The sequence below is a fragment of the Lonchura striata genome, chromosome 6, assembly GCF_046129695.1.
Source record: "Lonchura striata isolate bLonStr1 chromosome 6, bLonStr1.mat, whole genome shotgun sequence".
Classification (NCBI taxonomy): domain Eukaryota; kingdom Metazoa; phylum Chordata; class Aves; order Passeriformes; family Estrildidae; genus Lonchura; species Lonchura striata.
Window position 1 is genome coordinate 23,673,215 of NC_134608.1, and position 27,972 is coordinate 23,701,186.

General features: G+C 40.9%; 2 protein-coding genes across 2 annotated transcripts in view; one reads left to right on the forward strand and one right to left on the reverse strand.

Annotated features, from left to right (window-relative positions):
• ENTPD5 (ectonucleoside triphosphate diphosphohydrolase 5 (inactive)) lies at positions 1–27,430 on the forward strand. The gene is given in 17 exon segments (XM_077784034.1): positions 1–94; positions 1,783–1,896; positions 4,776–5,050; positions 6,225–6,304; positions 7,556–7,699; positions 8,050–8,125; positions 9,700–9,735; positions 10,585–10,673; positions 13,263–13,342; positions 14,574–14,635; positions 16,042–16,143; positions 16,965–17,105; positions 17,443–17,499; positions 18,977–19,092; positions 19,259–19,297; positions 19,300–19,410; positions 27,017–27,430. Coding segments are annotated over 15 exon segments (1,464 nt in total). The 5' UTR covers positions 1–94; positions 1,783–1,896; positions 4,776–4,833; the 3' UTR covers positions 27,131–27,430.
• Positions 22,738–27,972, reverse strand: part of COQ6 (coenzyme Q6, monooxygenase) — a 9,235-nt gene continuing 4,000 nt past the window's right edge. Inside the window, exons 5-12 of the mRNA XM_021542744.2 lie at positions 27,426–27,556; positions 26,949–27,056; positions 26,797–26,859; positions 26,381–26,488; positions 25,789–25,991; positions 24,539–24,654; positions 23,982–24,148; positions 22,738–22,900 (exon numbers count right to left, since the gene is read on the reverse strand). Coding sequence (XP_021398419.2) covers positions 22,871–22,900; positions 23,982–24,148; positions 24,539–24,654; positions 25,789–25,991; positions 26,381–26,488; positions 26,797–26,859; positions 26,949–27,056; positions 27,426–27,556 — 926 coding nt within the window. The 3' untranslated portion in view covers positions 22,738–22,870. The remainder of the gene's footprint in view (positions 22,901–23,981; positions 24,149–24,538; positions 24,655–25,788; positions 25,992–26,380; positions 26,489–26,796; positions 26,860–26,948; positions 27,057–27,425; positions 27,557–27,972) is intronic.

Here is a 27,972-nt window from a genome sequence, read left to right on the forward strand (position 1 = left end):
GCCGGGGAGGGGACGGGCGTTCCTGCGGGTGTCCTGCCGAGCGCCGGGGTACCGGGAGCACCGCGGGGCTTGTGCCGGGGGAGAGGGAAGGAAGGTAGGGAAGGCTTTGGGGCGCGCTCGGGGCCGGGGCTTAGGTCGCAGCTGTGGGAAATGGAGCGAGGCAGGACGCGCTGGCGCCGGGATGCGCGGCAGGGACGGAGCCAGCAGCCCCAGCGGTGGCGGCAGCCGGCGGGGCGCCGTGTCCGGGGCATTCCCGGCAGCCGCGCTCTGGTCAGCAGGAATGCCGGCGGTGCCAGGAAAGGCGCCGGTACCGACCCCGCAGGTGTGCGCGCCGCCGCTCTGCTGGGCGCCCACACCGCAGTGTAGCGGTTTCCTGGAAAAGCTGCCTTGGGCTAGTTAAAAGGAACATTGAAAACTCACTTGGCCAGAAATGTGAATAAATAAGTAATGTGTATTTGGAGCCTCGGTACGGGGGAAGAAAGATTGAAACTTCCGATAACGCGTGTTTGTGAGTTCTACTTTTTTCCCCTGGAGTTTAAAGCTCTGGAGGCAGAATTTTACCGTAAATATATGTGCGCAAAGAATACTGTGCCATTGTATTTATGGAAATACTGGGTTCTGCCTTTGAATACAGGTATTCTTTCTATCTTCTAAACAGTGTGCTTTTAAGAAGCTTAAGTTTTTGTCAAAACAATCCAAGAAAGCTATTTTTTTTCAGGAGATAGAAGTAACTCCAGAAAAAAATGTATTAAATTTTTTTCTGGGGAAAAAATTATTAAAAATATTTATTTAGTCTTGAGTGTTAAGTGTTAAAGCTCTCATCTGGGAAATAGATTTTGTGACCATAAGAGCTGCTCATATGGCAAATAGATTTTGTTTTGTTACTGTTTTAGCAGAGAAGACTTTCCGTTCTGAATGCTATCTGGTGTGCTTCAGCATGAAAGAACATTAATTATGTAATTTTGTTTCCTAAAATAGTTAATTTTGGAAAATATTTGCCTGTATTTATATAATTAATAATTATTTTTTAATATTTTTGTGTACCTCCAAATATTTCCCAATATTATGTTAGGAACCAGAAGTGAAATTCTTGTGTATCTGATACACTGCTTCTCCCTCCCCTCAGATCACATTCCTTTTTACAGAGAGATGTCTCTATTGTGTGGTTTGTGTTGTGTGTGTTATTTTGTCAGAAATAGTCGAGTATTGAATATTTCGTGTCTTGAAAATTACCAGTGTTTCTGTGTATGATGAGCTCTAAGTACGGTTGTGTTTTGCTGTCTTAAGGTTATTATTATGGTATAATTTTTACTTTTGTTGTTTACGGAGATTTTGGTTGGGTTTTTTCTTATTATTCTTGCTTTCAGTCTTGGAAGTCTCTATGCAACATCCCAGTATTTTTGGATCATACAGTTTGCATAGCTCCCAATTTTTTCATATTGGATGTACTTCAGCTTTTTCATTTAGTACCTAAAATCTGCTGTGTATAGATGACATTTACAGGTGTTTTTCTCATTGGGAAATGAGAGAATTCTGATCTGTTTTGCTGGCTCAGGCCACAGGCATGTTGAGGTCAACTGTAGTGTTTGTGTAAATGTTTTACTAGCTTGATCTCAAGTTAACTTTCAACTTCTTGAAATTCATGCTGTGTAGTTATATAAGCATGTTTCCCTGCTTGTATTGAGTAATGATAAACTCAAATTTGAATAAAACAACTTGATTGGTATTTGATGTGCCTTCATGACCCTATGACTTGCCTGATCCATAGTCTGCTCCTGTTAGCCCACAGCGAAGGTGAAGAAGTGCAGGCACACTGTCTCTTGCCGTGGTGCTTTGAAGGTGGTTTTCATTAGGAATCCCTGGAGTGGAATAGCTGCTGCTTCCATCCTGCTTCAGGTGTGTGCCTAACATTTTCATGGGCAATGCTGATTATTGCTGCTCCTTTTGAAACACAGTAACTGGGACTATTGATGGGGAACTGTAGGCTTTACCTTGCTGAACTGCTTCATTGCATTAATAATCTTGTGCTCACATAGGAATTAACCCTGTTCTCACATTTCTGTTTGTTGTTAGTTTTCTCCACCCTGTTGAGTTCTGATACCACCTAGGACTTTAAAGTTGTTTGAGAGGAACTGTTTTGAAAATGTTTTTCCTTCTCAGTAACTTGTGTCTTGTCTATTACTACCCTGAATTTTTTCTTCCATACTTTTGATTCTGTCATTGCACATTTTTTTTCAGTTTCTGTTATACTCTGCTGGTTTCTCTCTCTTGTCTCTGATTTCCTACTCTCATTTGTTGTCATTCTTCTTGTGGACATTGATTTGCTAGTGCTTGATTAAATGGACTTCACCAGTCATTGCAGGGGCTCAGTATGTGTTTTTCATTCTTAATGAAGGAGAGGAAAAATAAAATCCCATGATGATTGTTTGTGAGTTTGTTGTTTTTTGGGGGTTTTATTTGTCCTTAGAACTATAAAAGGGGAAAGAAAAAAAAAGGGGAAATGTAGAAAACAGGAAGTGTGATACGGTGGTGGATATCTGAGAAGGGATAGAGAAGAGAAGCTTTGTGAGGGAATTTTACATGAGACTAAGGTTCTCATAGGTCTGGTAAGGAAAGTATGAGTTAATGATGGCAGTTGCTCAGATATTTTCGGATCATCAGAGATTCTGAGGCTTATATAACTGTCACATGTGCTGTTTGTAATAGGACTCTGGAGTTTGTTCTTAAGACAGGTGCTTGGGTTGTATTTGTGATAGTTCATTAAACAAAATCCTTGCATTGCACGAGAATAAGAACACCTCTTTGAACCTGCTGGAAGGTGGCTCTCACTAATACACCTTAGGTTCTGTTTAAACAGAACAGCTGCTTGGATTTTCAGTGGCCTTCCTTGCTGTTGATGAAGCAAACCTGAGTAATACCAGCTGCATCTTAGTACAAATCCATTGCTACAAAACTGTTTGGTGCTTCTCATCAAGCCTCTACAGGAGAGTGCTTCATTACAGAACTACCTATTTACTCCTTTCCACATAAAATGTGTATACTTTAGAAATTACTGCAGTTGGAGTTGTTCTGTCACAGACACTGGCCAGGGCTGTTGTCTGCTAGTGGAATTGTGGTCAGCTGTTTTCAGAGTGTGCTTCTAAGGCAGAGAGGATCAGGAGTCTCTGCTTCTGCCCACATCTCTGCATTTGTTTGAAAGGGGAGGATAAAAATAAAGGTCACAGCAGACAGGTGACCCATCTGCAGTGGGCTGTGCACTTTGTGGTTCTAGGCATAGCAGAATGCTGGAGTGAGTTAGAGAGATGCCTGAGCAATGTGATGTTTTTGCTGGGAAGTGGGTAAAAGTTAATCTCCCTTTGCAGTAACTGGGGACAAAGGTGAAGAAAGGAAATAATAAAAATCTTACAAGGGCTGAATCTGGGATAAAAAAGAGTGGAGTATAAGTGAGCTTTTTGGGTGTGGGAGAAAGGTGTGAGGAAATAGAAGCTATAGCAAACTCACGTAGAAAGAATGACTTACATACATGTAGGATAGAGGCAGCAAGTAAAGATTTTGAGATAATGAACATGATGGGGTTGAACAGATTGCTAAAAGACAGTCAAATGTAAGAGCAAGCAGTGGGCAGGGGTCGGGGCAGAGCTGATGAACAGCCATATAAAGTAGACTATGCAGTGCTGTGGGTGGATGCATGTGTTACCAAGTGTCTGGAAAGTGATAAGGAGCTGTTTGCACCTTCTGTGTGTGGTGTGCTCTGTGTGTAGGTTGGTGCAGGCGATACTGCATATGGTGGGACATCTGGCCACATGCTCTTTTCTGCTCTTAAAAGATGCCTATATATTCTCCTCCTTTTTACCTGGGTACCCCATGATTTCTGTGCCCATGTCTTTTATTAGCATATCTTAGGAAAAATACATGCAAAGGGATAGGTGTTAAGGGACGGTGTAGTTGTATATTGATATCCAATACTGTATGATACAGCTTTGGGACTTCGGCATGTGAAATTGTTGTTAGAAGCTCTGTAAGCAACTTGAGTGTTTGGGGCAATTGCTTTAGGTTTGAAAGAGTGTGTGGGTTTTGCTATGATTTTTTTTTGTTGTTGTTTGTAATTCTAAAAATAAAAACCAAACCAAAAATACAGAGAAGAAAAATATGAAAAAATACTGAGAGGCAGAGCTCAGGTGCACTTCAGTTCAGCCCCTCTGGTGCAGCTCAGGCTTTTCTTGGAGATGAGGATGCTGCTGGAAGGATATGCTTCCATTGTCTCTGTGTGCTAATCTCTCTCAGCTGCTGTTCTTAGCCTGAGATGAAATTCTCTTTGTTTGTGACTCTGAATAACACTTGTATTCTGCCACAGCATCTCAAGTGTGTAAATGTTAAAGTCGTTCTGCACAGAGTTCCCCTCTGGCAATGCTTAGTTTCAGATAGTATTTGGGCTTTTGGGAGGAGGTACTGGATACTCTGAATGTTGAAAATCTGCAAGACAGATAAGAGAAGAAAATTGTATAAAAGTCAAAACTAGAAATACTGGAAAGCAAATTACCCCATCTCTTCTATGCTTGGGAAATGGAGAAACCTTTCCTCTAAAAGAACAAATTAGTTAGATGTAATTGTAGCACTAAGTGCAATAAAACGGCTCTTTTTGGATGAGGTGCTGGAAAGCACCTAAAGGGAGAATTATGTATACAGAATGATTTATTTATTTTCTTTTTTAACAGAGTTTTAAAGGAGAGAGCTCTTCGTAATTTATTTCTTTCTTTCTTTTTTTACCTCTTCAGGACCTTCTGCAGCCCTGTGGTTGACACATGCTTGACAGCCTCAAGAGGTCCTGGCAAGATGGCATCTTCCGGACTTCCCATCTTTATAGCATTGGCATTTTCCTCTTTGCCCTTTGTTCTTTCACATTCAAACAGGGAAATGTGGTTTCAGGATTTCTTTCCACCTAATATGTGTCCTATAAATGCCAAAGCAAACACATTTTATGGCATCATGTTTGACGCAGGAAGCACTGGAACCCGCATTCATATTTACACTTTTGTGCAGAAGAGCCCAGGTAAGACCCCCATGTATGTTGACTTAGGTTCCAACTTCTCAAAACAGTTTTGGTTTTTTGCCAGCTCAGCATTTGGGAGCAGCTGAAAATTTCTAGAGTTTGTCCTTCAAATGGTCCTCCTGCAGGTGTTTATTGTCCATTTGTCTTGGTGTTTTGCTGTGTAAATACCTTTTTTGTAGGTCTTTTGAGTCTCAGTGATACAATTCTGGGTATACTGGAGAATTCAAAATTTTCAAACATTTTCATCTATGCAGCTGCTTAAAAGGAATATCTCATTGAGATAAAAAGATATGTATGCTGGTTTTGTCAGGTTGCACGTTACCTTAAATTTTATCAAGAGATACTTGTATTCTGCATATGTTTATGTTACATTTTGTAGCAAATTAAAATCAGAAAATTATTAATTACTGAAGGTCTGAGCCATTTCCAGGAGAAGTGTGCTGAGATGCACCACACTCCAGTGTATCTGGTCTTCACATGTTGCAGAGGTGCCCAACAGGATTCAGGAGGATGAAGTAGCTTGGGTACAGTGAGCCAGCAGGTTTGCAAAGGTTGAAGACTGGTTGCTGAGACATGGCAATTGTGTGTCTTTGCGTGACTTCATCCATAGTTTGGAAGGGCTGGTACAAGGTCCAGTTGTGTTGGACTCAGCCTGGCTTGCAATGTGCAATACTCAGGGATAGCTTCTACACCCAGACTGCTCTGGGAGCAGTGGTCAAACTTGTTTGGCTTCTCAGCCAAGTACTTGAGCAGTCAGCTCTGATCTGAGTTGGATGAATCACCTAAAGATAATTGGGAATTGATGGTGTGTGTCTTAATATGCTCTAGTATTTCACAATTAGCTTAAGGCAGAAAGGGAAAGGAATTTATTAAGAATAGGCAACAGTTATGCTGCATTGTTGTAACGTAGTGTAGTTCACAAATGCTAAATTAACATATTTTTAATTATAACAACATGTTATTAATAAATTGTTTGTGAACTTGGAGGATACAAGGGAAAATTTCTGTGAAATATGTTCCTGAAGTGAAGGAGCAAGGCTTGTTTCAGGAAGGGAATAATCTTGTTTGCAAGGAGAATCAAGGATAGTCACTTCACAGGAGTTGAGGGTAACCTTTTGGAAATTAAAAAATAAAATTTGAATTGTTGACTGTATCATATGTTTTGTTTGTGCAGAAAACCTTCCAGAGGTGGAAGGGGAAATCTTTGAGTCTGTGAAGCCAGGTCTGTCTGCATATGCTGATCAGCCTGAAAAGGTAAGACTGGCCTTCATTCCCTGGGAGTTGGTCATGCTTCTGTCATATAATTTAGATTCTACCAAGTTCAAGTATTACTGATTGCAATTGCAAAAAGTCAAGAAGAAATGTAAAAGTTCTGCTGCTGTATCTCTAAACCTGTTCCTCTACTTCTGTGAGTTAAGTTCAACATGGTGAAATAGGAGCTGGTGTTTTACATATTTCATCAGTAGAACAGTGGCTTAATTAATTGCTTAAATGTTTATATAACTAGACTATATTCCTTGGAAAATTTCAAAGACAAAGTGATTTTTGTCTCTAGCAGCATCCATTTTCAGTGTTTATTTCTGCTACAGCTACCCCAAATATGAGTAAATGTAATATGAGTAAATACTCTGTCCCATTTACAAATAATTTTCTCCGTTCTGAAGTAAGCTGCCATTTTCCAGACCCCCTGCACTGACAGGAAGCTTTTTCAGAAACTAAAGGAGGTGCCAGAAAAATGATAGATAGATACGCTATTTGGTGTGCTTTAGCAGTCTTGAAGTTGTGGGCTAGCATTACAGGGATTTCAGGTTTCTCATTTTCCTCAGTTGGATTCCATGCTACAGGAATTTGAATGTGACACTTTATGGAAGAGTGAATAGATCTGGAATTTTTTGAAAAGTTTTTATAAGATCTCCTATGATTCCAGTGAAACTTGTATGTTGGGTAGGAGAGGAGAACTCAGCCCAAAAGAAATTTCTAGGCATTTCACAGGAGAATGATTATTGCTAATGCCAAACTATGATTGTTAGAGCAGTGGAAATAATTGAGAGCCGTCAGTGATGTCTGTACCTTGTGTGGTAACCATTGCACAGCTGGCATTTTAATTACAATATTTGCAATGGACACACTTGGAATTCTTATGTTGCATTTAGTGAAATCAACAGATATTTCCCCTTGCTTTGGTAGCTTCAGTCAGTAATTGGCACCATTTAGTTTCATCATACTGCAAGATGTTTAGGTTTGTCAGGTAATCAGTTCCCTCACCTCCCTCCATCCTTTCAAAAAAACCTTCCACAAACAATCATATTTGTTTTCCCTAAAATATATTTATGAATATACCTTCATTCCAATGCAGACATTCTGTTTCATGTTCTAATGAGATGTCTGGCATGGTTTTTGTACTTACTTTGGGTGTGGGTATCTTCTGCTAGTGAGTACTGTTCTCACAAGTTTTGAGGGGAAACATAGGAGGAAGCCATATGAAAAACATATTTTTCCTTTTAGGGTGCTGAAACTGTCAAAGCGTTACTGGACATGGCTGTAGATGCTGTGCCACCTCATCTCTGGAAAAAGACCCCAGTAGTGTTAAAAGCCACGGCTGGACTTCGCTTGCTGTCAGAGGAGAAAGCTCAGGCTCTGCTTTCAGAGGTAGTACTAAGTAGTTTTGGATGCACTGGTATTGTTCTCCCTGTTTCATCTTTTTTTTTTCATTCAGTTCTCTATTCTGTTTAGCATAAGAGAATTTCATATATGAAAAGAGACTGTAATCCCATTATAGCATGAAACTCACAGAGTATCTTGTCTGGTCTTGAAATTCTGTGTCTTGCTGTGGTGGAAGGCATGGAGAGAGACCTACAATACTTCTTTTCTTTCTTTGCTAGCCCCCACTTCACACACTTGTCTTAGTTTCTACTGCTATGTAAAACAAAATTTTGTCACCTTCAGAGCAGAGCAAGACCCTGAAGAGCAGGAAATCTAATCACTGTTTCTTTCCTCAGGTGAAAGAAGTCTTTGAAGAATCACCATTCCTTGTTCCAGAGGACAGTGTTGGTATCATGGACGGATCTCATGAAGGTTTGTTTTAGGAGGGGTAAAAAGTAAAAGCAAAGAGAAATGGGAAAAAGAGGCATATCTTAGGAACATGAGAGGGAAAGAGAAGCAGTCCCTAAACAAAACAGAAAAAAGAAAAGGTTTCTGGCCCTGTTTGAAACAATGCAATCCTTCCTTTCTGAGGTGGTGTTCATTACTTGGCTAGAAATGCGGATACACAAAGAGATTTCACAAGTTTCAGAACAAAACTTGGTCTCGGCAATAAGCATTGCCTGATGCAGGCTGACCAGCTGAAGCCTGCTCCTGGAAATTGGTCCAAAAGAGGTGTCCACCTCTGAAAGGCTACATGTCAATATATAGCAAGATGGGAAGCTTATGTAAAGTGCCCTGTAAATTCTGCAATATCAGCATTAAAAATAATGTATTATGATCAGCTCAGCAATTTTCAATCTAAAATTGGGAGGATTGTGAATATTAGAGGAGAATGAAGGATAATTGGCAGATATTAAAAATAGATAACTAAATAATAAAATGGTAAGTTAAAAATATTCCATTGGAAAAAACACTGCTAGTGAAGTAGCAAGCAAGTACTGTAAAATATCAGAAAAGGTGAAATATGTTGCAGGTTTGGAGTGAGCAATGATTCTGCAGTACAGAGAAAAGCACAGTAAATTATGTCTACATATCCAGACATACTACCTTGGAGAATGGGCAAGTAATAATCATCTGTATGGATGCCTGATGAAAAGAGCTATCCTGTCATGTTATGTTCAGTTCAGAGCACTTCCTTATGGCAGATAAATTGCCACTTTGGAAGGTGTTGAAGGAAAGCAAGAATGATCACAGTGCTTAAACAACTAATAAATGGAGGAAGATTAAAGAAAAAAAATTGTCCACATGGGCCGAGAGAAAAGGGGCAGTATCATAAAGTCTTCAAGTACTTGATAAGTGAATAGTTTGTCACTATGGATTAATAAGTGAATTGTACAGTAGGAAAAACTGTTTTGTTGACAGGGGCAGGAGCAATGAGGCATAATAGAGCACAGGGTAGCCTGCCAAGTTTATTTAAAATCCCTACCTCTTCTGCTGTCACGTGTTTGCCTACATTTGGGTGAGAATCATGTAGGTGTCAAGCAAGCCACTGAAGTCAGAGGAGCTGTTTGTGTTTTACTGGTTGCTGCTCTGTCTGTAGTGTAATTATAGAAACTTTAAGATTAAAACACAGAGTGGTGTGAATGCAGTTTTCAGATTAGGAATTGAAATGCTGGCCTACAAAAATAGGCCCAGAGAAACTTGTGCATTGTGTCAGCTCATTACTTCTTTGTGTGTTGTTTGGATAATAGATATGATTTATGTATGCTGCAGTTGCATGGATATTACAAAGTCCTACCTATTTGAGCTCATGAGATTTGTATGCATCATATAATTTAATTATGAGTTTGAATTAATACCTGAAGTCTGGGGTGGTTGGGTTAAGTTAGTAACGATTTCTAGGTAAGTGAATAACCTGTGGGGGGCTGGTAACAGTGGGCAGGAGATTTAGGAAGTATTTAATGGTAACTGGTTTGTTTTTTTTTTCTTTTTTTCACTCATTGCAGGAATTTTAGCCTGGATCACTGTGAACTTTTTGACAGGTAGTTAATTTTGCATAATTACTCTAAACTAGAACTTGAGTATCTTCTGTGGAGGTGATCACCTTAAGTTCCTCTGCCTTGGCCATGCTTTTCCTCCCTGCTCTCTCACCAGTGCTTAAGCAGTGGCTTGCCTTGGGCAGACTGTGTTCCAGAGTCTGTAGTAAGAAGGAGACATCTTAACCCTGAAGGTGCCAGAACTTACTCAGATTTTGGAGGCACTGGCAGGCTGGTTTCCCTAACGTGCTTTGGGGGGTGGTACTGCTAACGTGTCGGAAACATAAATTTTGCAGTGCTCTTCATCCCAGTGTTTGCTGTGCAACTACAGTGGTGCTGCAGGGCATGGTGCCTTAGCACTACTGGCTCTAAGAGCTTCTGGGAAGGCAGTCTAGCGAAAAGATAATCAATATTCTAGCAGGTAGATTAGCAAGCAAAAAAGCTGCTCTGGGTGAAGAGAAATTACAATAGCTGGTTTGGCTCTTACTGCCCTTCCTTTACCTGCTTTTGCCCAGCTATATGGTGGTTACAGAATTTGTGTACTCTCCCTGACAGTCTTCTGCAGGAGATAAATCTCCAGGTATCAAGCAAAAGCTGAAAGTAAGAGAAAAATTATCTGCTTTTGTTTCTTTGGAGGAGAGATTGGAATCAAGGTAGAAAGTCTGTGAATCATTCCATAATACCTTCTTGTTTGCCTGCCTGTTCTCTCAGAGGCTTTTTCTTTGAATGGCAGCTCAGCCCTCCTTGTATTGCTGTGATACTGTGATCCCCTGGTGGCTGCCTGAACATCCACACAGCGTCTGCATTTCAGCATTTGTGCACTTAGGGCTGTTCTGAGCATGGTGTTGTTTGCAGGGCAGCTGTCTGGCCAGAACCAGCAAACTGTTGGGATTCTGGACTTGGGAGGAGCCTCAACCCAAATCACATTCCTGCCACGGTTTGAGGTGAGGAGTGGTTAAAAGTGCGTGGGTTGGGACTGCAAGGCTGGTGGAGTCACCTGAGCGCTGCTGCACTCTCTGATACCACTTTGTCAGCAGTGCTGCAAGCAGAACATCCGTGGTTTACAGAACATCTGTATTTCTGTTCCCTTTGAGATCGCAGTTGGCTGATAGGTGCTTGCAAAAAAGGAGCCTGAATGATGAGGAAATATAAAGAAAGCAAATGAGTAAAACCAGAAAGAAACAGCTTTTGTTTTTCATACTCGGCTGGGAAAGCCTCATTAATGTTGATATTGCTGTGGATTCAACAAATATAGAACATTTATAGGTAGTATTTTTGACTATTAGAAGAAATGCAGGGGCTGGTCTATCTTTTTTTCTTCCTCATTCCAGTCAGATATTCAGTAAGTTTTGGAGGGGAAGAGTGTTGTATAGGGTAAATTTCTTTAATAGCAGCACAGTCAGTTCTATGCTTTCTTACAATTTCTTCTCATTCCTTTTGAGCATTCTGCTCTCTGTCTGTCAGACACCTGTGCTGGATTTCTTAGTACTTCTACAGCTGTTTAGAAACAGTTTGAACTGGGACCCAAGTTTGCAGTTTGCATGAGAAAATTACATTCTGTACCTTCATACTGTGATGTGTTTATGTCACTCTGAAGGAGTCATTTGTTTAACATTTTTTTAATAGAACTTGAGATTCTCAGAGCATGTTTGGTGACCACAAAACACATGGCTTTCACATCAGGATGTTTTAATTCTGCAATTGTGTGTTATGAAACATGACATGCAACCTTATCCTGTTCAGCAAAGCCTCAAGTATACTCTGAGCTTGTCTTCTGTTTTGTGTTGATAACACCTGCTAAAGTGGGCACTGGACCAACAGGAAAGGGTGTTGCATGTCAGGGTTTTGGAGCATAAATAGAACTGTGAAATAGGCTGAACTGCAGCTCAGGATTCAAATGTCCCCTTCAAGCCTTGCAGGAAAAGGCCTGGAGTGTTTGCTGCTGACCAGGACTAATGGTGTGAATTTGTAGGGCAGTGTAAAGTCAAGGTTCATGCTGCCTGCTTGTACACTATGTCTGCATCTCACTGGTGTTGTCAAGTTCAAAAAAATAAGCTCAGTATGTTCTTGGGAGTTTTTCCCATCTGACAGAATTAGTGGGTGGGGGACACTTCCCTTTGATTTGCAGTGGAGATTCTTCCTTCCTGCAATGTAAGGTAGTCACATGCTTGCTCTTGTATTAATTTTGAACAAAATACTGTCATAGTAAGAAATTGGTTAATTAAATATGAATTACAAGCAAGTAGAGAACATATAATGACAACTGCATGGAGCTGATTTTAATTTCATGGCATTATTGCCAAAGCTAAAAGCAACTGAAAACCAATCATAGTAATTATGAAATTGTCTGTCTGGTGTCTGCCTCGTTTTTGTGAAAGTAGGGCATAAAAAAAGACAGTTGTTTTCTCCAAAGTAATTTTTTGAGGCTCTCTCCTTGAAATAGTTTTTGTAACGTAAGGTTTAGAAACAGAACTCAGAATATGGCAGTCTGTGTGTATGAGGCCAAGGACGTGACTGCCATTTCAGTGATAATCAGCTTGCGACCCAAAACAAATGTTGATTTGTATTTGCTCAGGAGAAGCTCAAGCTAAATACTGTCAAATTCCTTTCAGCTTTGAGCAGGCTTCTGTCTAGGACTCTAGAAAAAATAACCCAGATCTGGATCTCCTTACTTGCATGGTAACTGCAGGACTATGCAGCTTCAGTTCTCTCAGAGATTCTGCTGCTTGGCCCAGAACAATGGTGGATGATAAAGTGAATGAAAGTGCACGGAGACAAGAAGGGGTGGGAGGATGAGCCCATGAGAGGAAAGACAGAAACTGAGACTGAGAGCTCAGGGAGTGGACACAAAGAAACAGTAAATGACTGCTGGAGCGGTTCAGCCTTACAAGAGTGTGAGTTTGTCAGGAAGCTAGGGCAGGGTACCAGTGGGATGGAGGTGAGAGGAGACTGAGAGGAAGAAACTGGAGGTGGTGAGACAAGAGGCTAATTTAGGTGAAGCAGCCCTAAGACCGGGAGTGAGTGGTCACAGTGTTTCCTTGAGTACCAGCAAGACATTTGACATGGTGAAAAAGGGGCCTATACCTTGTATTTTTAATTCTTCAGAGTACCTCAGTTTAGGTGCCTAGTGTGACTTGAAAAAATTCATAGCACTTGTAGTGCAGTGAACTACAAGGTAGTTCAGTGTAGCTGATTTCGATGGGCACTCTCTACATGTAGAGTAACATGTAAGCATTCAAGTTTTCAACATGAAAAATTCAGGCTACATGAATTAGAAAGCGTTTTCATCCTGATCTGTTGTGCTTCCCTGTTATACATTGAAGTAACACAAATATGCATATAAATAAAATCAGTGTTAAAAGCTGCAGATATTACAGCAGTGGCAACATTGGAAAGCTGTACTTTGTTTTCAAAGCTGATCAGATGAGTGTGCAGTAAACTGTATGGGTATAGCTGTGATATTACATTAAAATTGGTCATTCTTTATTGCATAATATAAACTGAAACATTTTTTTCTTTTACTTAACTTGTAGGAAACTCTGAAGGAAACCCCTGAGGATTTTCTTACCTCATTTGAAATGTTTAATAGCACATACAAGCTCTATACCCACAGGTGAGGAGCAAAAGACTGCTATTTCCACTAGGGAAATCAGTCTTTTTGCAGCCCCTGAGCTAACAGCCACATCAGCCTGGTACCAGCAGCAGATACCATGACTTTTTTACTACTTATCTGCATGGAACAGTAGAAGTGGAACATGACATTAGTTGGCTGGAAGCGTTCCAGGATCGTGGTTAATGTCACTGAAAGAGAATATTAGGCAGTCTGTCAAATGAAGAGACAGCATTGTGAACCCATATTTAAGGAGAAGAATTCTTATTACTGGATTCAAGCCAAATATTCTGAAACAAGCAGAAAGATATTGTGCCAGTAGTCAGAACTAAAAATGATAAGAGATTTGGAAAGAGAACTTTCCTGAGACTTGGTGGAGTGAACATGACCATCTCAGCCAGTTATAGAATCTGCTCACTTGACAGCAGAGCTGTTCGAATAGTCATCCTGTCCTACTTCTTACATTTGCTGATGTAACTGACTGCTGTAGTCATCATTACAGTCCATTAGATCACCTAAAATAATTGGGATTGAAAAACCATCTTAAAAATTGAGAGAGAGCTGGAGGTTAGTTTAACTTTGAATATTCTGGAAACTTTTAAAATGACATGACAAAATTGGTAAGTGGCCAAACGCAGAGGTGGGAATGAAAGGGTCAACAGGATTTTAATCTAGCTGTGTTGCTGCAATGTATGATGACGTTCTCATAAGGATCATTCATATTCTACCTTATAATGAATGTAGCAGTTACTTGTGGAGTCAAACCAGGTGAATTTCACACAAAGCCACAGTTCCTATTTTGTGGGAGGTTGTGCACTGTGCCCTAAGAGTACATAATTTTGTGTGTGTTACACAGGAGTGGCTTCCCTATTCTCCATGTACTCAGCGCATACCCTTCTTTCTCCCTCATTTTAAGGTGGTGGTTTCTTGCTTTTCATTATCATCTTGTATAAATGCCACATCAGCTCTAACCACTTCCTGCAGTTTTAGATTCACCCATTTTACAACTCCTTGTATTTCTTAGGTTTGTGTCACTCTTTTGGCCCTCAAGAGTTGCTCCAGCAAAGGGAAAGCAAAGTTGTTTCAGCTCTCTATTTTAGAGAGGGAGCCTTGTGGAAATCAGAGGAAGGAAATTTGGTTTGGGTGTTCAAGGACTTAGGAAGAGGGCTATGGGTAAAGCATATCAGATGTGCAGGAATCAAAGACTATAATGTGTGTCTTTTGTTGTTCACAGCTATTTGGGGTTTGGACTAAAAGCTGCAAGACTGGCAACGCTTGGAGCTTTGAATATGGAAGGTATGTTCATATACAAAAACATTTAAGATTTATGAAGAGATGCTTAAGACTTAGCCTTGTGTCAGCAGTCCATTTCCTGTCTATCTTCACTTCTGTATCTTGTGCTTTTCTATGTTGCTGATGGTATATATTTGTCTGAAAACAGCTACCACTTGTTAAGGGATTGTCTTCTGAGAGGGCTGCTTTTCCCTATTTTTGAGATCAGCCAGCAGTGACTGATCTCAAGTGCAAATTCCAGAAATGCACATGTGGGAGCATATAAACACCATGGCCAGCCACAAACACACAGCTTTACAGGCATCCACAGAAGCATAAGCAGCATGAGCAGATCCTTTTCCTTAGGGTTGCTGCTTGGGCCAAACCCACTTTGTAGGCCCCTCTGGTATCTGCCTGGGGTGTGGTGTTCACCAGACTTGCTGTGTGCACTGCCCTAGTCTAGATGGAAGCCCACAAGCACATCATGTGCTCTCACTCAGTAACTTGAGTGCATACTCACATTCCTGAGTCTTTCCAGTCCCTCACACTGAGCTTGGGCCTTTTGTCTAGTCTCTGGCCAGGACCTGGGGTCTTTCTGCCTTCTGGATTCTTACTTGACAACTAGATGGACTTGTGATAATTACTGGCATGTACTCAAATCAAAAATAGTTGGTAGAGATTAAGAAGAAGATAGGACAGACTGCAGTGATTGGTCTCAAGGCTGACAGAAAAGCACATGGACCAGCTGCCTGCTTACTTCTGACTGTCTTCTTTTATAGTCCCCTCTGGTTTGCCATACCTGCACTTCCCTGATCCCTTAATTCCTGCTTTTCCCAGCCTTTGAGCCTTTCCCTAAGCATCCCATAGCAAATTTTGCTGTCCCAGAGTCTGCCTCAAGCATACTGTTACAAGTTTGCTTTTTCTGTAAGACCTGTGTGTGCAGCAATAATCATGTTTTCTTCTTATCAGTTCCAGTATTTCTAGTTAAACCCCTTAAAGGTACATTCAGTAGATCCTGTAGTGGCCATTGATCTCTGTCTTAGGAGGTTTTCTCTTCATTTCTTACTTGCTTTGTTTGTCTTAGTTATCTGCTGTCATATGGGTTTGTGCATCTGTGTGTTTATTACCTCTCATTTATTTTCTTTTGTGGTGAATAGCCATTATCCAGAGACCATTGTACCATTAATCTCATTAAGAAATGACAAGCCTGGCTGCTCTGCTGTTTGCAGGACAAAACGGACACAACTTTTCCAGACTTGAGATCGGTCCTTCATTTGTAATCAGTTAGTGCTACATCCATCAATTCAGGTTTTTGTACTTTCACTTAAAGACTTTAATGAAGATCTTTCAGCCTTTTCTAGTTCTGCATATTGATTTAGAGCTATGTTAAATTCTGTGTTTTCTGATTCTCCTCACTGCTCTCTTTCCAGTTGTGGATGGGCAAATGTTCCGCAGTTCTTGTTTGCCTAAGCAGTTGGAAGCAGAGTGGCACTTTGGGGGAGTCAAATATCAGTATGGTGGCAACAAAGAAGGTAAATTAAGGAGACTTGTTTCTTTTACAGTAATCTCCAGAATCTGAGTTTTTCCTTGTCAAACATTTCCTCAGTTAACTGATGGTGATTGGGATATGAAGGATATCTGTTCAGTTGCAAAGGTTGACTTCTGAGAAATCTAGATTAAAATCTGAAGCTGTAAGAGTATCTGACCTGCACCCCTGTCCTCTGACTGATCTCTTATTACAAATCATAACTTTATAGGAAATGTTTAGAATTACTTGTGCAAATAAGAGAGGTTTTTCTGAGGCTTTGAGCAAAGTGCAAAAATTGTTTGGGATAAAACATTTTGACTTACCAGTTAATCTTACCTGTGGAACTGTTTCTTAAGTCTCTAATAATAATGAGTCTCTAATGCTGCGTAGAGAGGGTGAGTCTGCTGCCATCATAGACTTGAACAGACTGGGGACATGAGAGCTGAATTGCAGATTTGGTGTGTGTGGAGTATGTTGGTAAAATTACAATGTTATGGGGAGAGAAAGCAAGGTTTTATCTAACAAGTGGTAGCAAATGTAGAAGATTCTGCTGGCCACAGAACATGTCAATGGGAGTTTTGTCTGCCATGGAAGTAGTTTGTGTCTTTCAGACACAGTAATGATCTGCTTTAACCAGTTCTACTTGATGAGGGGCTTTTAGAGTTCTTGCCTATGTATAGATGCCATGTTGGATTACAGAAGGGATATCTAAGCTCTTGTTCTGATGCTTTAATCTCTGCTTTTTAAATTTTTCATCCTCTTGCCACTATTTCTTCCATCTCTTGCACATGCTCTTTGGCTCACCCTGTCTGTTTTTCCTGACAGGAGAAACAGGATTCAAGCCTTGCTACTTGGAAGTACTCAAGGTTGTCAAAGGGAAACTTCACCAACCAGATGAGATTCGTAGAAGTTCCTTCTATGCTTTCTCCTATTACTATGATCGAGCGGCTGACACCAACCTAATCGGTAAATTTTGGATAATTTACTACATGTGAGCATGTCATCCAGAGGTAGACAGAGGAACCCTGGCAGCTGGAGCCATGGGGAGCAGAAGAAAATAATGTTATTGAGAAAGAGGAGATACACAAAATGCCTTGAGGGAATGGCATTCATCTGTCACTTCAGTTTGGTATTCAGCACATGAAATCTGCTCAGGGCTCCAGTTACACCTGCACCTCTGTCTTCTGTTCCAAGCAGGTCTCACTCCTAGTGCAGCATCCCTGAGTTACACTCTAGGGTCATCTTAGATAAATAATTCAAATGCTGTCAGGTCTATGATGATGTTTTCTCACATCTTTTTCAGATTATGAACGCGGAGGTGTTTTGGAAGTGAGAAATTTTGAGAGAAAAGCCAAAGAAGGTAATTGTCATGAGCTGGGAAACTGGTTTGGACAAGAAATAACAAAAATACGAATGTGTAGGCAGTACATAATATGACTTGGAAGAAATGCAAACTTATTTAACCTTTATTTCATTTACACCTGTCGTTTTATTTTTATTAGTCAAAGACCCTAATGCAGAAGACAATACTGATAGAGCAGTGAGGGCTTGGTGGCTTTACAGCTCTTTTCAGGAGGAGGAGTTAGTTCATAGAGTCACTACAAAAGAAGGTGAATTTGCTGCATCAAGAGCTCCTTCTGGCAAACTGCAATTCTCTGAGTTTAAGAGAGCACTGAATTCTCTGTCACCTTAAATCCTATTTAATCTCTAGCAAAATGGAGTGAGATAGTAAAGGGCTTTTAAGTCTGACAGTCTCTTCCACATTTCTTTACCTCCCCCTGTCTTTCCTCTTGAATGCTTGTTCTAGTTTTATACCTCCTGTGAATAAAGAGTTTCCAACGTGCCTCGCTGCTGATGGCTAAAAGCAAGTTACCTCTGTACAGTGATCATTCTCAAGAAAATGAGAAGACCATATTTTTCAGCAGAAAATGCTTATTTACATAGCTCAGGACTGACTTTTTTCCTAAAATAAGGTCTAAATTTTAATGATTTTTCAGCTAAACTTAATCTCCCTGGAAACTTGGATGATTTTGAATAAGGGGATTAGGCTCAAAAGTTTGAGTGTGGGTTGGTTGTTATTTTTTGCCTGGATAGTGAGAGAGCTTATTTCCAAAGACATGGCTAAGATGTTACCTAACATTATCAAACCACTTACTTAGCTTTAGACCATCAGGGGATCAATTCTGTGATCCTGAACTAATTCTTCTCTATCTCATTTCAATAGTAGACGGATGCTGCTCATCTTTTCTTAGAAGGAAGTGAACTCTGCTCTTGCTGCCAGTAGAACAGGGCAGTAACAGTAGATATAGAAAATTAAGCTTAGTGTAAATACATTTCCCAGTCACTGTCACCCTGACTATGGAATCTTGACTTAGCTGCAGTGAGGGAGTGGTTGGTTGGGCAATATCCTCTTCCATTTCCTTGCACAAGTGTGGTTGGAAAAAATAAAATAAACTGCCATCCTAGAAGGTAGAATCCATTTTACTGGATCCATCCATGCAACAGACATGATCAAAACAAATTATGCTGTGTTCTTGAAAAAGTAATTAATCTAAGGCCCTGCTAGTTATCAGTTGAGCAGGGGTTCTTCAGAAGAGCTGTGTGGATTATGTTGCTGTAATACAAGATGTAGTTAAGAGAAACTGGATCTACTATATGGTTTATTCTCCAACTTTGTTGAACAGCTCTGTAGCATGTACCATGTGTCATATATAACCATAATAGAAGAGGGTGGCTTGTTTTAGTAAGATTTGGCTTGAGTTCAATTCAAATGTACAATGTGGATAAAAGCTCTTATTTTGCAGAGATCCCTTTTTTTTTTCTTTTTCCTTCTCTAGTCTGTGATAACATGGAGAGGTACAGCTCAGCCAGTCCTTTCCTCTGCATGGATCTCACTTACATCACTGCTTTATTAAAGGAAGGTTTTGGATTTAGGGACAACACAGTCTTAAAGGTGAGGAAAAACCAGTTAAATCCCTATAAATTAAAATGCATTAGTTCATTTTTTTGACTAACTATCTACTGAACCTTTCCAGATTTGTAATATGCAGTTGCTGTCATTTGTGCAACTTACGAATCTAGAGAACTGTGAGGAACAACTTGTTTTTCTTCCTTTATAGTTGACAAAGAAAGTAAACAACATAGAGACAAGCTGGACTTTGGGTGCTACCTTTTACCTGCTGCAGTCTCTGGGGATGACTTACTGACCTGTGATACTGCTATGGACTTTAGCATTTCTGAAAATGCTGAGAAAGTAAATTGCACTCTCCAGGTACGTTGTTCAGCTGGGACTGGTCACAGAGCAGAACATGGACCAAAGACACATGACAGCTCTTTATGCTGGATTGGCATTGTGCCTAATGAGAGTATGATTTATAACTGTGATTGCCATAAATGATCCAGAATCTGCCTTAAGAAAGTCAAAAGGTCTAAACTCCAGTGGAGAATATGCAAGGGGCTCAAAAACCAGCTTTCACCAGCAAGTTTGTTAGAAGCACAGAGTTCCTGGATGTGGTGGCAGACTACAGACACGTGACTTTCCCTACCCCCTTCTATTTTAAACATACATAACTTAAGTTTGCTTGTGAGATGTTAAATACAGAAATTAGAAATAGCATCAACAGTGATGCAGAGAAAAGTGAACAGCTCTGGATGCTGCCAACCTCAGTGTTCCAAGAATCCAGCTGCTAGCTTAGCAAATACATGGCAAGAATATTCCAGTCTTTCAAGAAGGGCCTGCTGTAAGTCCACTTTGGGCATGGTTTTGGGAAAGGTGTTGGCTAAAACATAGCAATTTACCAATTACTGTTTTTAGGCAGTAGGCACTTCCTAAGCAGAATGTGCGCCTGTGTTTCAGTTTTGCTGCCCTTTACAAGTCTGTGCAGCTACACCATACATCCAACTACCAGACTTGATAAATTTATTCATTTGGCATGTAGTCATAACACATAGTTGTGCTGGCACAACGAGGCAGCAGTGCCAGCTATTGAAACTCAACTGCCAGAAGAAGAGCTTGTCACATTCCACCCACAAGGAGATTGCAGTCAGATGAAATGGCTGCTCTGACAGCTCACTTAGCTGTGAGAGCCAGTTCTGTTTCTCTACTCTCAGCAAGGCATACCCACAGCCTTCTTCCCTCTGCTGCTGGTGCTCCTGGGATTCTTGTGTGAACTGATTCAGGACACCTGACCTGAGGTGGTGCTCACCCAAGAGTCAAGTCTAGTGTTATCCCAAGGACAGCAGTCCCTTTTGCTGGAGTGAGCTCTAAGATGTGGTCTCATCCCCATCCATTGCCCTAAGTAAAAACAGCTGTAGAGACTTTTTCCACCCCATTAAATAATTGGCAGCTTGCTACTGTCTTCACTTCTTCAAGGAATGTGTGAGGTAAGGGTGAGTTTACCCCATCACAATGAAGAGGTATTACTCATGTGACTAAGGGAAACTTATCTACTGATGTCTTGTCATGAACATTTCCCTGTTGGGCAGTTGCAGTTACCCAACTGTCCCAGTTGCAATTGCTCTAAAACAACTTTCCCACTTCTGTCAAACCAAAGACTGCCTTTATGCTGCCTTCTCTGCAAACTGGATTTGAAAATAATTGGTAATTCCCAGCAAGGGAATGAAGTAGTACACTCATGTCTTCAATGGTCTTGCCAAAACAGTTTGGAGACTTAAAGATTTGCCTTACTGTGAACATTAGTCCTTTTCCTCTAGTTAGCAGTGCAAGTTTGCCTATGGTTGATTAAGCCACCGCTTCTCATATCTCAGGTTTTACAGCACGAAGGGTGCAAGGCGTGCTTTTGATTGAACAAGTTCAATCAGCAACAAGAAGCCAAGGGTTAGGGATGCAGCCCTCCATACTTATCTCATCACTGACACTTTGTCATAAATTCAGGCTGCTTTTCTGAAACAGAAAATGCTCCTCCTACACGTGTAATCCTTACCAGAATCTGTTTGAGATCCACATTGAGAAATTCACACCAAAGTTCTGTTCCTTCCTCTCTAGAAGTTTGTTTGAACATGAAGAAAGTAATCGTGGCCTCTTCTCAATGATAAACATTTCTTATTCCTCTTCCTACTGTTGGCAAAACTTTGATATATGGTTTGGTCTACAGAACAAGGTGACTGCAAATGTATTCATTTTGTCTTCAGTGAACACTTCTGTATTCTCAAAAAACAAAAGTAGGATGCAGTGGTTAACTGGCCAGGCTGCATTATCCTGAGAACAAGCTAATTTAATCATCTAGAAATCCTCTTTCAGCTGGCAGCAGTGAGGCTGGGTTTTGAAGGTGGGATGCGCCTAAGGGAGAAGCAGTAGCATTATCTGCCCCCTGAACAGACACAAGCCCTGAGGAGGGCTCAGGGGTTGGGTTTTGTCTGAAGCAAGGAGGGGCTAGAAGAAGGGTACCATGCAGAGGAAGTTGTTTTTTCTGCATTCTTCTCCTCAGACTCTGGTACTACAAATGCTAGGGGGGCGCATCTGCTTTTCAGTACCAAAGTTGCATTTAATCTGAATGCTCAGGGCCTTCATTTGTCAGTGGCACAATTCATTAACTGAAGCAGAACTTCTGCTCTCTGTTACTGGCATGATCCTTCAGTTATGGGAGAAACAAGAACTCTGTTAAAAGGCTTATTTTTGCAAGAAACTGCGGAATTGAGCCCCTGCTGTTTACATCTGAACCCAAGAGGGTGAGGGAATCTGGCCAACCCAGTCAAGTCCTCACACTTACCCTAGTGCAATGAGATTATTTATTAGCTAAATTAAAGAATAAGCAGCCTTTTAAGAGAACAGCTCTACTTGCAGTCCTGATTTTTATCTCCTCCTTTGTAATGTCCTTGAGCCAGCCACTAACAAGAACTGTCTAATATGAGTGACTGCAGAAGCACAAGTAATGGCTTTCACTTCAAAACTTACATTTCATTCTTTCTGATACTGGTCACCCATATGTATAAATCTTTCCCATGGGCAGTGCTTAGTTTAATTTTGAGTGGCAAATGTCTAATGCAAAAGGCTGGTGTTTGGAACTGAAGACAGAGTATCTTGAATTGTCTATTTTAGTAATTAAAGCATTTTTAACAATATTCAAGATGTTGTGGTATAGTTTTCTTTCCTGGATATTATTGTTGCCTTGTATCTTTACCATATTTCCTTGTATCTTTTAAGACTAGCCAGTTCCACAAGTAACACCATTATTAAATAAAGCACCAAGAGAAAGGCAGGGAAAAGGGTGAGAGAATGACAGTTTTAAAATATATCTGCAACCATGCATTATCTCTCTCTGCTGCAAAATACCCCTTCTGTCTGAGCTGAGGTGCCAAGAACCCAGGAGTAACTTTACAGCTCTAGAAATCATATCAGAAGAAACTGAAAGTAATTAAGCAGCAAAAGCTGTTATAAATTAGCCAGCAGCTGGCAAAATTCAGCACTGTGTTTGCCAAACGACAGACAGCTGTTTTCACCATTCACAATTCATGAGGCCGAAATTAAAAGCACATACTACACTTAGTTCTGTGGCTAAAGACATCATGGTATTATGGGAATAAACCCTAAATCCCCTTGAGGAAGGCAAATGAGACAGCTTTTGCATAAACCAGTGGATGGGGTAATACACAGTTCTGTCCCTCAGTTTTATTGTAAATGAAAATAAAAATTCAAATATTCAAGTCAGTCACAGTCCTTTCAAGGGCAATGTATTCATAGGCAAGCTGCTGACAGGCAGACTGACAATAGATCACTTGCTGGCAAAAGCCATGATTTGCTCCTAAAAGAGAAGAAAATGAGAAGTAATTCATAAGTGTGTGTTTTAGAAAGAACCTTTAGGCGCATTCCCTTTCCTATAAACGAACAACAGTTCTTGGCTAGTCTTTCTAGCCATGTGCAGAGAACCTTTCCCTATGTCCTTCCCAAGTAACACAAATTTGGTATTATGAATGGGTTCTGTGCTCAGAAAAGTCATCTTTGTTTGTTTTTTCCTTTTAAACAGAGAAAGAGGAAAAAAAATTCTGAGCACTGAAGCAGCAGCATAGTCTTCCTTAATGAAGACACCATGCCAGTGGCAGCTGCTCTGCCTTAGGAATGTACTGATTTTCAATTGAGGAAGTGTCTCAACTGTGACCATAACACAAAGGAAACAGGGCACCTGTGTTTAATATAAAGAAGGAGAATAAATGAAAGAAAAATTGAAATCCAAAAATGAGAATCTAATGTGCTGGTGCTTGGGAGCTTTGAGAGCAGATGGCTTAAGTAACCTCACAAAAATCCAGCAACTAGATCAAGAGGATGAGAAGTTCAGGCAGATAGGCTGCAAATAGAGGGTCTAAGACAAACTCCTCACCACTGCCTTCCTCAGGTAATTTCCATTATAGAGACTTGAACTTCTGCCATGAGGGAACAATTCACAAGGCACACCAGCACAGAAACACCAGTTAAGTGTGAGCTTCACATTGTATCTGTAAAGTCACCCAATCCCTTAGTGAAGATGTGTCTTCAAAAGCCTGTTTTCTCTGTGCATTGCTGGAATTCAATTCAAGGTTTAACATTTTAATTCCATAGCAAAATAAAGCCAAAGACTTCTGATTACCTCTAACTCCTAATTACTGATACAGAATAAAAGACACTTAGATCTTTTATATTCCCTTGTGCTGCAGGGGAAAAAAATCACTACTGAGCTATCAGTTGTTTAGGAACTCCTCAGGCCCATTCAGGACACAAACCCCCCCAGTTTAAACTAGTATTTTCCAACAAAAAATGTTTCATTTAAAACAAAGATCTTTACATCTTGTGCATATTTCACTAATAGTTTTGGACAATTCCTACAGCCCTCACTGAAGTGAGATCCTTACTTTGACAGGAGGCAGGGCATTTGTTGCTTGCAATCCCCATGTTCTCAGCAACACCAGAGGAGCCAGTGTTGTAGAGTAAAGCCTTTTTAGCACATCAGTAGCAGCTATCAAGGAGACATTATGCCTCTGACGTTCTGTTTCAAACTTGAGGAGGTGTTTTAAGGAGCCTGGAAGAGATAATTCAATGTTTCTGTTACACTTGATGTGCCACAAACAATTGTGCATCTTATCTATAGAGCAGTTTTCTCTGGAATGGAAAGAGAACAGAGAAATGGTCCATCTCAATAAAGATCTCTTTCCACCAGGTAGTGCTCTTCGTCTCACCACATCTCTAACTGCTATCCTGCAAGCTTTATTTTTTTTAAAGCAGCTTTAAGATTCGTGGGATGGAAACTGCATCCAGAAATCGTGAACTGCTTCACAGCCAATGGACATCAGAATAGCTTCACTTTAACAAACTTTCAAACACAACACAGCAGCATGCTTAACCAGAGGTACTGCAGCAAAGGCCTGGAAGACTAATCCTTTACTGCCCTTGTGTTAGCTTGGATCCTTACCCAGATCACTCCCGTTGAAGGCTGCTGCACTGAGGTGATGAGCTAAACATGCAATATCACCAAAGCCCAGGTTCACTCCTTGTCCTGCAAGTGGGTGGACTCTGTGTGCTGCATCCCTGGAACAAGAGAAGACAGAAGTTTATTTCCCTTCTTGAAGAAGCTACAGTGGCTGACAAACTCCAGAAGGGATCAGTGTAGCACTCCTCACCTCTTTGCAATGAACCACCTTAGAGCAGCATATGCACTTTATCCAGTACCTCCTTGCATGCTATGCTGAACTACCTGACTGCCTCTCCAGTTGTAAGAAGCAAGACATAGGGGAGGTAACAAAAAGCAGGTCTGAAAGGAAAAATTATAAAGAAGTGACTAGCCAAAGTCCTCTCAGATCACACGTGGAACAGGACTTTATGTTTCTGTAAGTGACCTCAGCACAACAGGACACAGCACAACAATGGCACATTGTACAAACACAGAGGGGACAGACATCATGAGTATAAGGGAGAGGTGGAATTATCATTGAATAGAAACAAAATTGGGCTCTTCTGTGGACAGACTTCTCTGCAAAGCTTAAAGACAAACATTGATATGGGAGTCACAAAGTTAGAGAAATTAAATGAAGTTTTGATATTAAATGTAAGATCATGTGCTTTACCAAGCTATAAAGCACAGCATGCTCCCAAGCATAGGGTGGTTCACAGGTTGGATAGATGAAAAGTGTACCACACAAAAGGGTAGCTCAGCATCCAAGAATTACTAAAATCTACCACCACACTGCAGCTGGGGCAGACAAGAAAGTACATGTGACCTTAGAATATAAGACACGAGGTAATTTTCCTGTTTGAAGAGGCCACCATACAAAAGTCTCTGACATCCCACATGGAGTAATTTTTGTCATTTGTGTTTAAAAAAGGTGAGTTTAAAACTAACTCAAAGTGGTGCACAGAATGGCTGGTACAACATAAGGAAAAGTACAGCTCCATCATGATATACTGGATTGTTTCACTGGATTGTACAAACCAGGAAAGGGAAATAATTATCTTTCAATTTACACCGAAAGCACAGATAATCGGCAGAAAGCTATTCATACAAAAGGATGTGAGGGCACACAGAACAAACTCGATCTGGGTAGAGTCAAACTGGAACAATGTGTCACTTCTAACATCTAATTTGTTGTCTGGGTGTTGCTGTCCTCACATCCCTTCTAACCACATGCCACCCGCTCACCCAAGGGCTGCCACTGAGGACCTTACCCGATAAGAGCCACACGGTGCTGGACATACTCTGTCGCATGGCCCATTCCAAGAGGGAACATGGCTCGGCTCTCTGGATCTACTTTAGCAACACTTGGGGGCAGCTGACGGACTGCAGTCCCTGAGGGCTTCAGGAGTGAAATGGCAGAACGAAACATGGCCCCAGCAGTGTCAATGAAGTCAGAGTGGTTTATGTTGCTCCACTGAAACAGACAAACAAATCTTTGGAAGCTGACCCGAACTAGACCCATAAAAGAACCCAGCCAAAAAAAAATCTGAGTTCTAAATACTGAATTTTAACCACTTGGACAAAACTATACAGTAGAAAAAACTATCTTCACCATTTTGGGACATACAAATTTCCAACTAGGATAAGCATACTCTTCTTACCTTTGGAAATTTAGGTTAATTTCTGTGACTTTCAGAACTAACCTAATTTAGTCCCAAGGGGTCATCTTTCTTTGCTAAGTCCCCCATTAGTATTATTCTCACCAGAGGAAGCAACTTCAGAATCTACCTGTCCCATTACTGTTGTTTAAGCTACAGAATTCCATTCTAAAAGTCTCTTCCTGGTCACGAGGCTGATACTCACAAAGGCAGAGTTGATGCTATCCACAAAGCTTTCCTCATCCATAGTGACAAGTTCTGATGCATGGTCATGAGATGTAGACCAGACCAGAGAGCTGGCAGTGTCAGACAGCTAGTTTAAGAGAATGTCAGTAGTAAATATCAAAAGAAGCAAAAAAAAAAATACTCAGTGCAAAGATTTCCCTACTGCCCTGCCTCACCCTGTCAGTCCCTCTGAAAATTACAGTTCCAGCCCAACTTGTTACAAATGGGAAATGCCAAGGATAAAGTGAGACGGCAGGAGGGGAAAGCACAATAAATGAGTGGAGGGCAGATAGGCAAGTTCTTAAGAGACAGAACTAATACAGAAAGGCATGGACACAAATAAAGTTACTAGAGTACAAAAATTTTTAAAAACATTAAAAAAAATAGACACCTTACCGGAAGAAGCGCAATTGGCCCGGTGGGAAGGAACCGCTGCCATGCTACATTGTTGTCTGTGGGCTACAGTGGAAAGAAGCAAGTGGACAGCAAGACAGATCATCCTCTTAGGTTCTGCTGCTTATGGAAGAGTCAGTTGAGCAGAATTTTACCTCAGATAAATGGAGAGTTGCCACCACAGCTGACTGGTCATACTGATGTTCAATGTTCTTAATTTCAGCTTCCTTCCGGACCAAAGAGTTATGACCATCCGCACCAATCTGTAAAAAGAAGAGATGCAAAGCAACTTCTTCAGCAGCTCGTAAAAAGATTAGGAGCTATTACTTCACTCTAAAATCCTCAGCCTCCATCTGTGTATTGTCTGTTCATTCAGAAAAAAAAAAAAAATCCCCCCAATACCAGAAGAGGAGGCCCCTTCTGCTACTCTTGAATTCAGCAGCATCTCCTTGCACCCGGCAGAGAGAAGGCAATGGCCAGTGTCCCACACCCTCTCTGACAGGGTTAGCCACTCACCTCACTCTACCACTCCACATGGGCAGAGCGGCACACATGGAATTGGAACCAAATCCAGTGGAAAGGATTTGGGTTAGAGATGATTCCTTATCAAAAGAAATAAAGAGTTTAGTTACCAGCAGCTTGGTCTGAAGTCTGCGTCCATCAGCTAACTCAACTTGGACCCAAGGGCTTGTGTCACAGCCATGGGAAGGAAGGGGCCAGGTGTAACCAACTGCTTTGCTCCTGTAGAAAACATCCACCCGATCTGATGGGAACACAGAGTACCATGGTCACACCACGACATGGACAGGAAAAAAAGAAACATCACTAGAACAACCAAGGCCACGCGTGTCTTAACAGCACCCTAGGAGCTTACCCTACAATTCTCAAGGCATCCTGAGAAAACAGATATGGACAGCCCCTTGTCACTGTAAGGCCTGCTCTGGACAAGGAGATACAAATTTTTTAATTAAGTCCAATTCTGGAGAGACTGTATTCTGAAGAACTACATATGCAAGTGCTTTCCTGCTCTGTAGCCTTTGGAAGTCAGATTTCTCCCTCCCTTCCCAATCACAGAAGCTGCCCATTTCTCAAGAGTTACTTGTTAGACAAACTTCTCCCTCTCAAGACTTAGCACACAATAGAGGGCAAGTAACTGAAAGCTACCTGCAGGAAATAAAA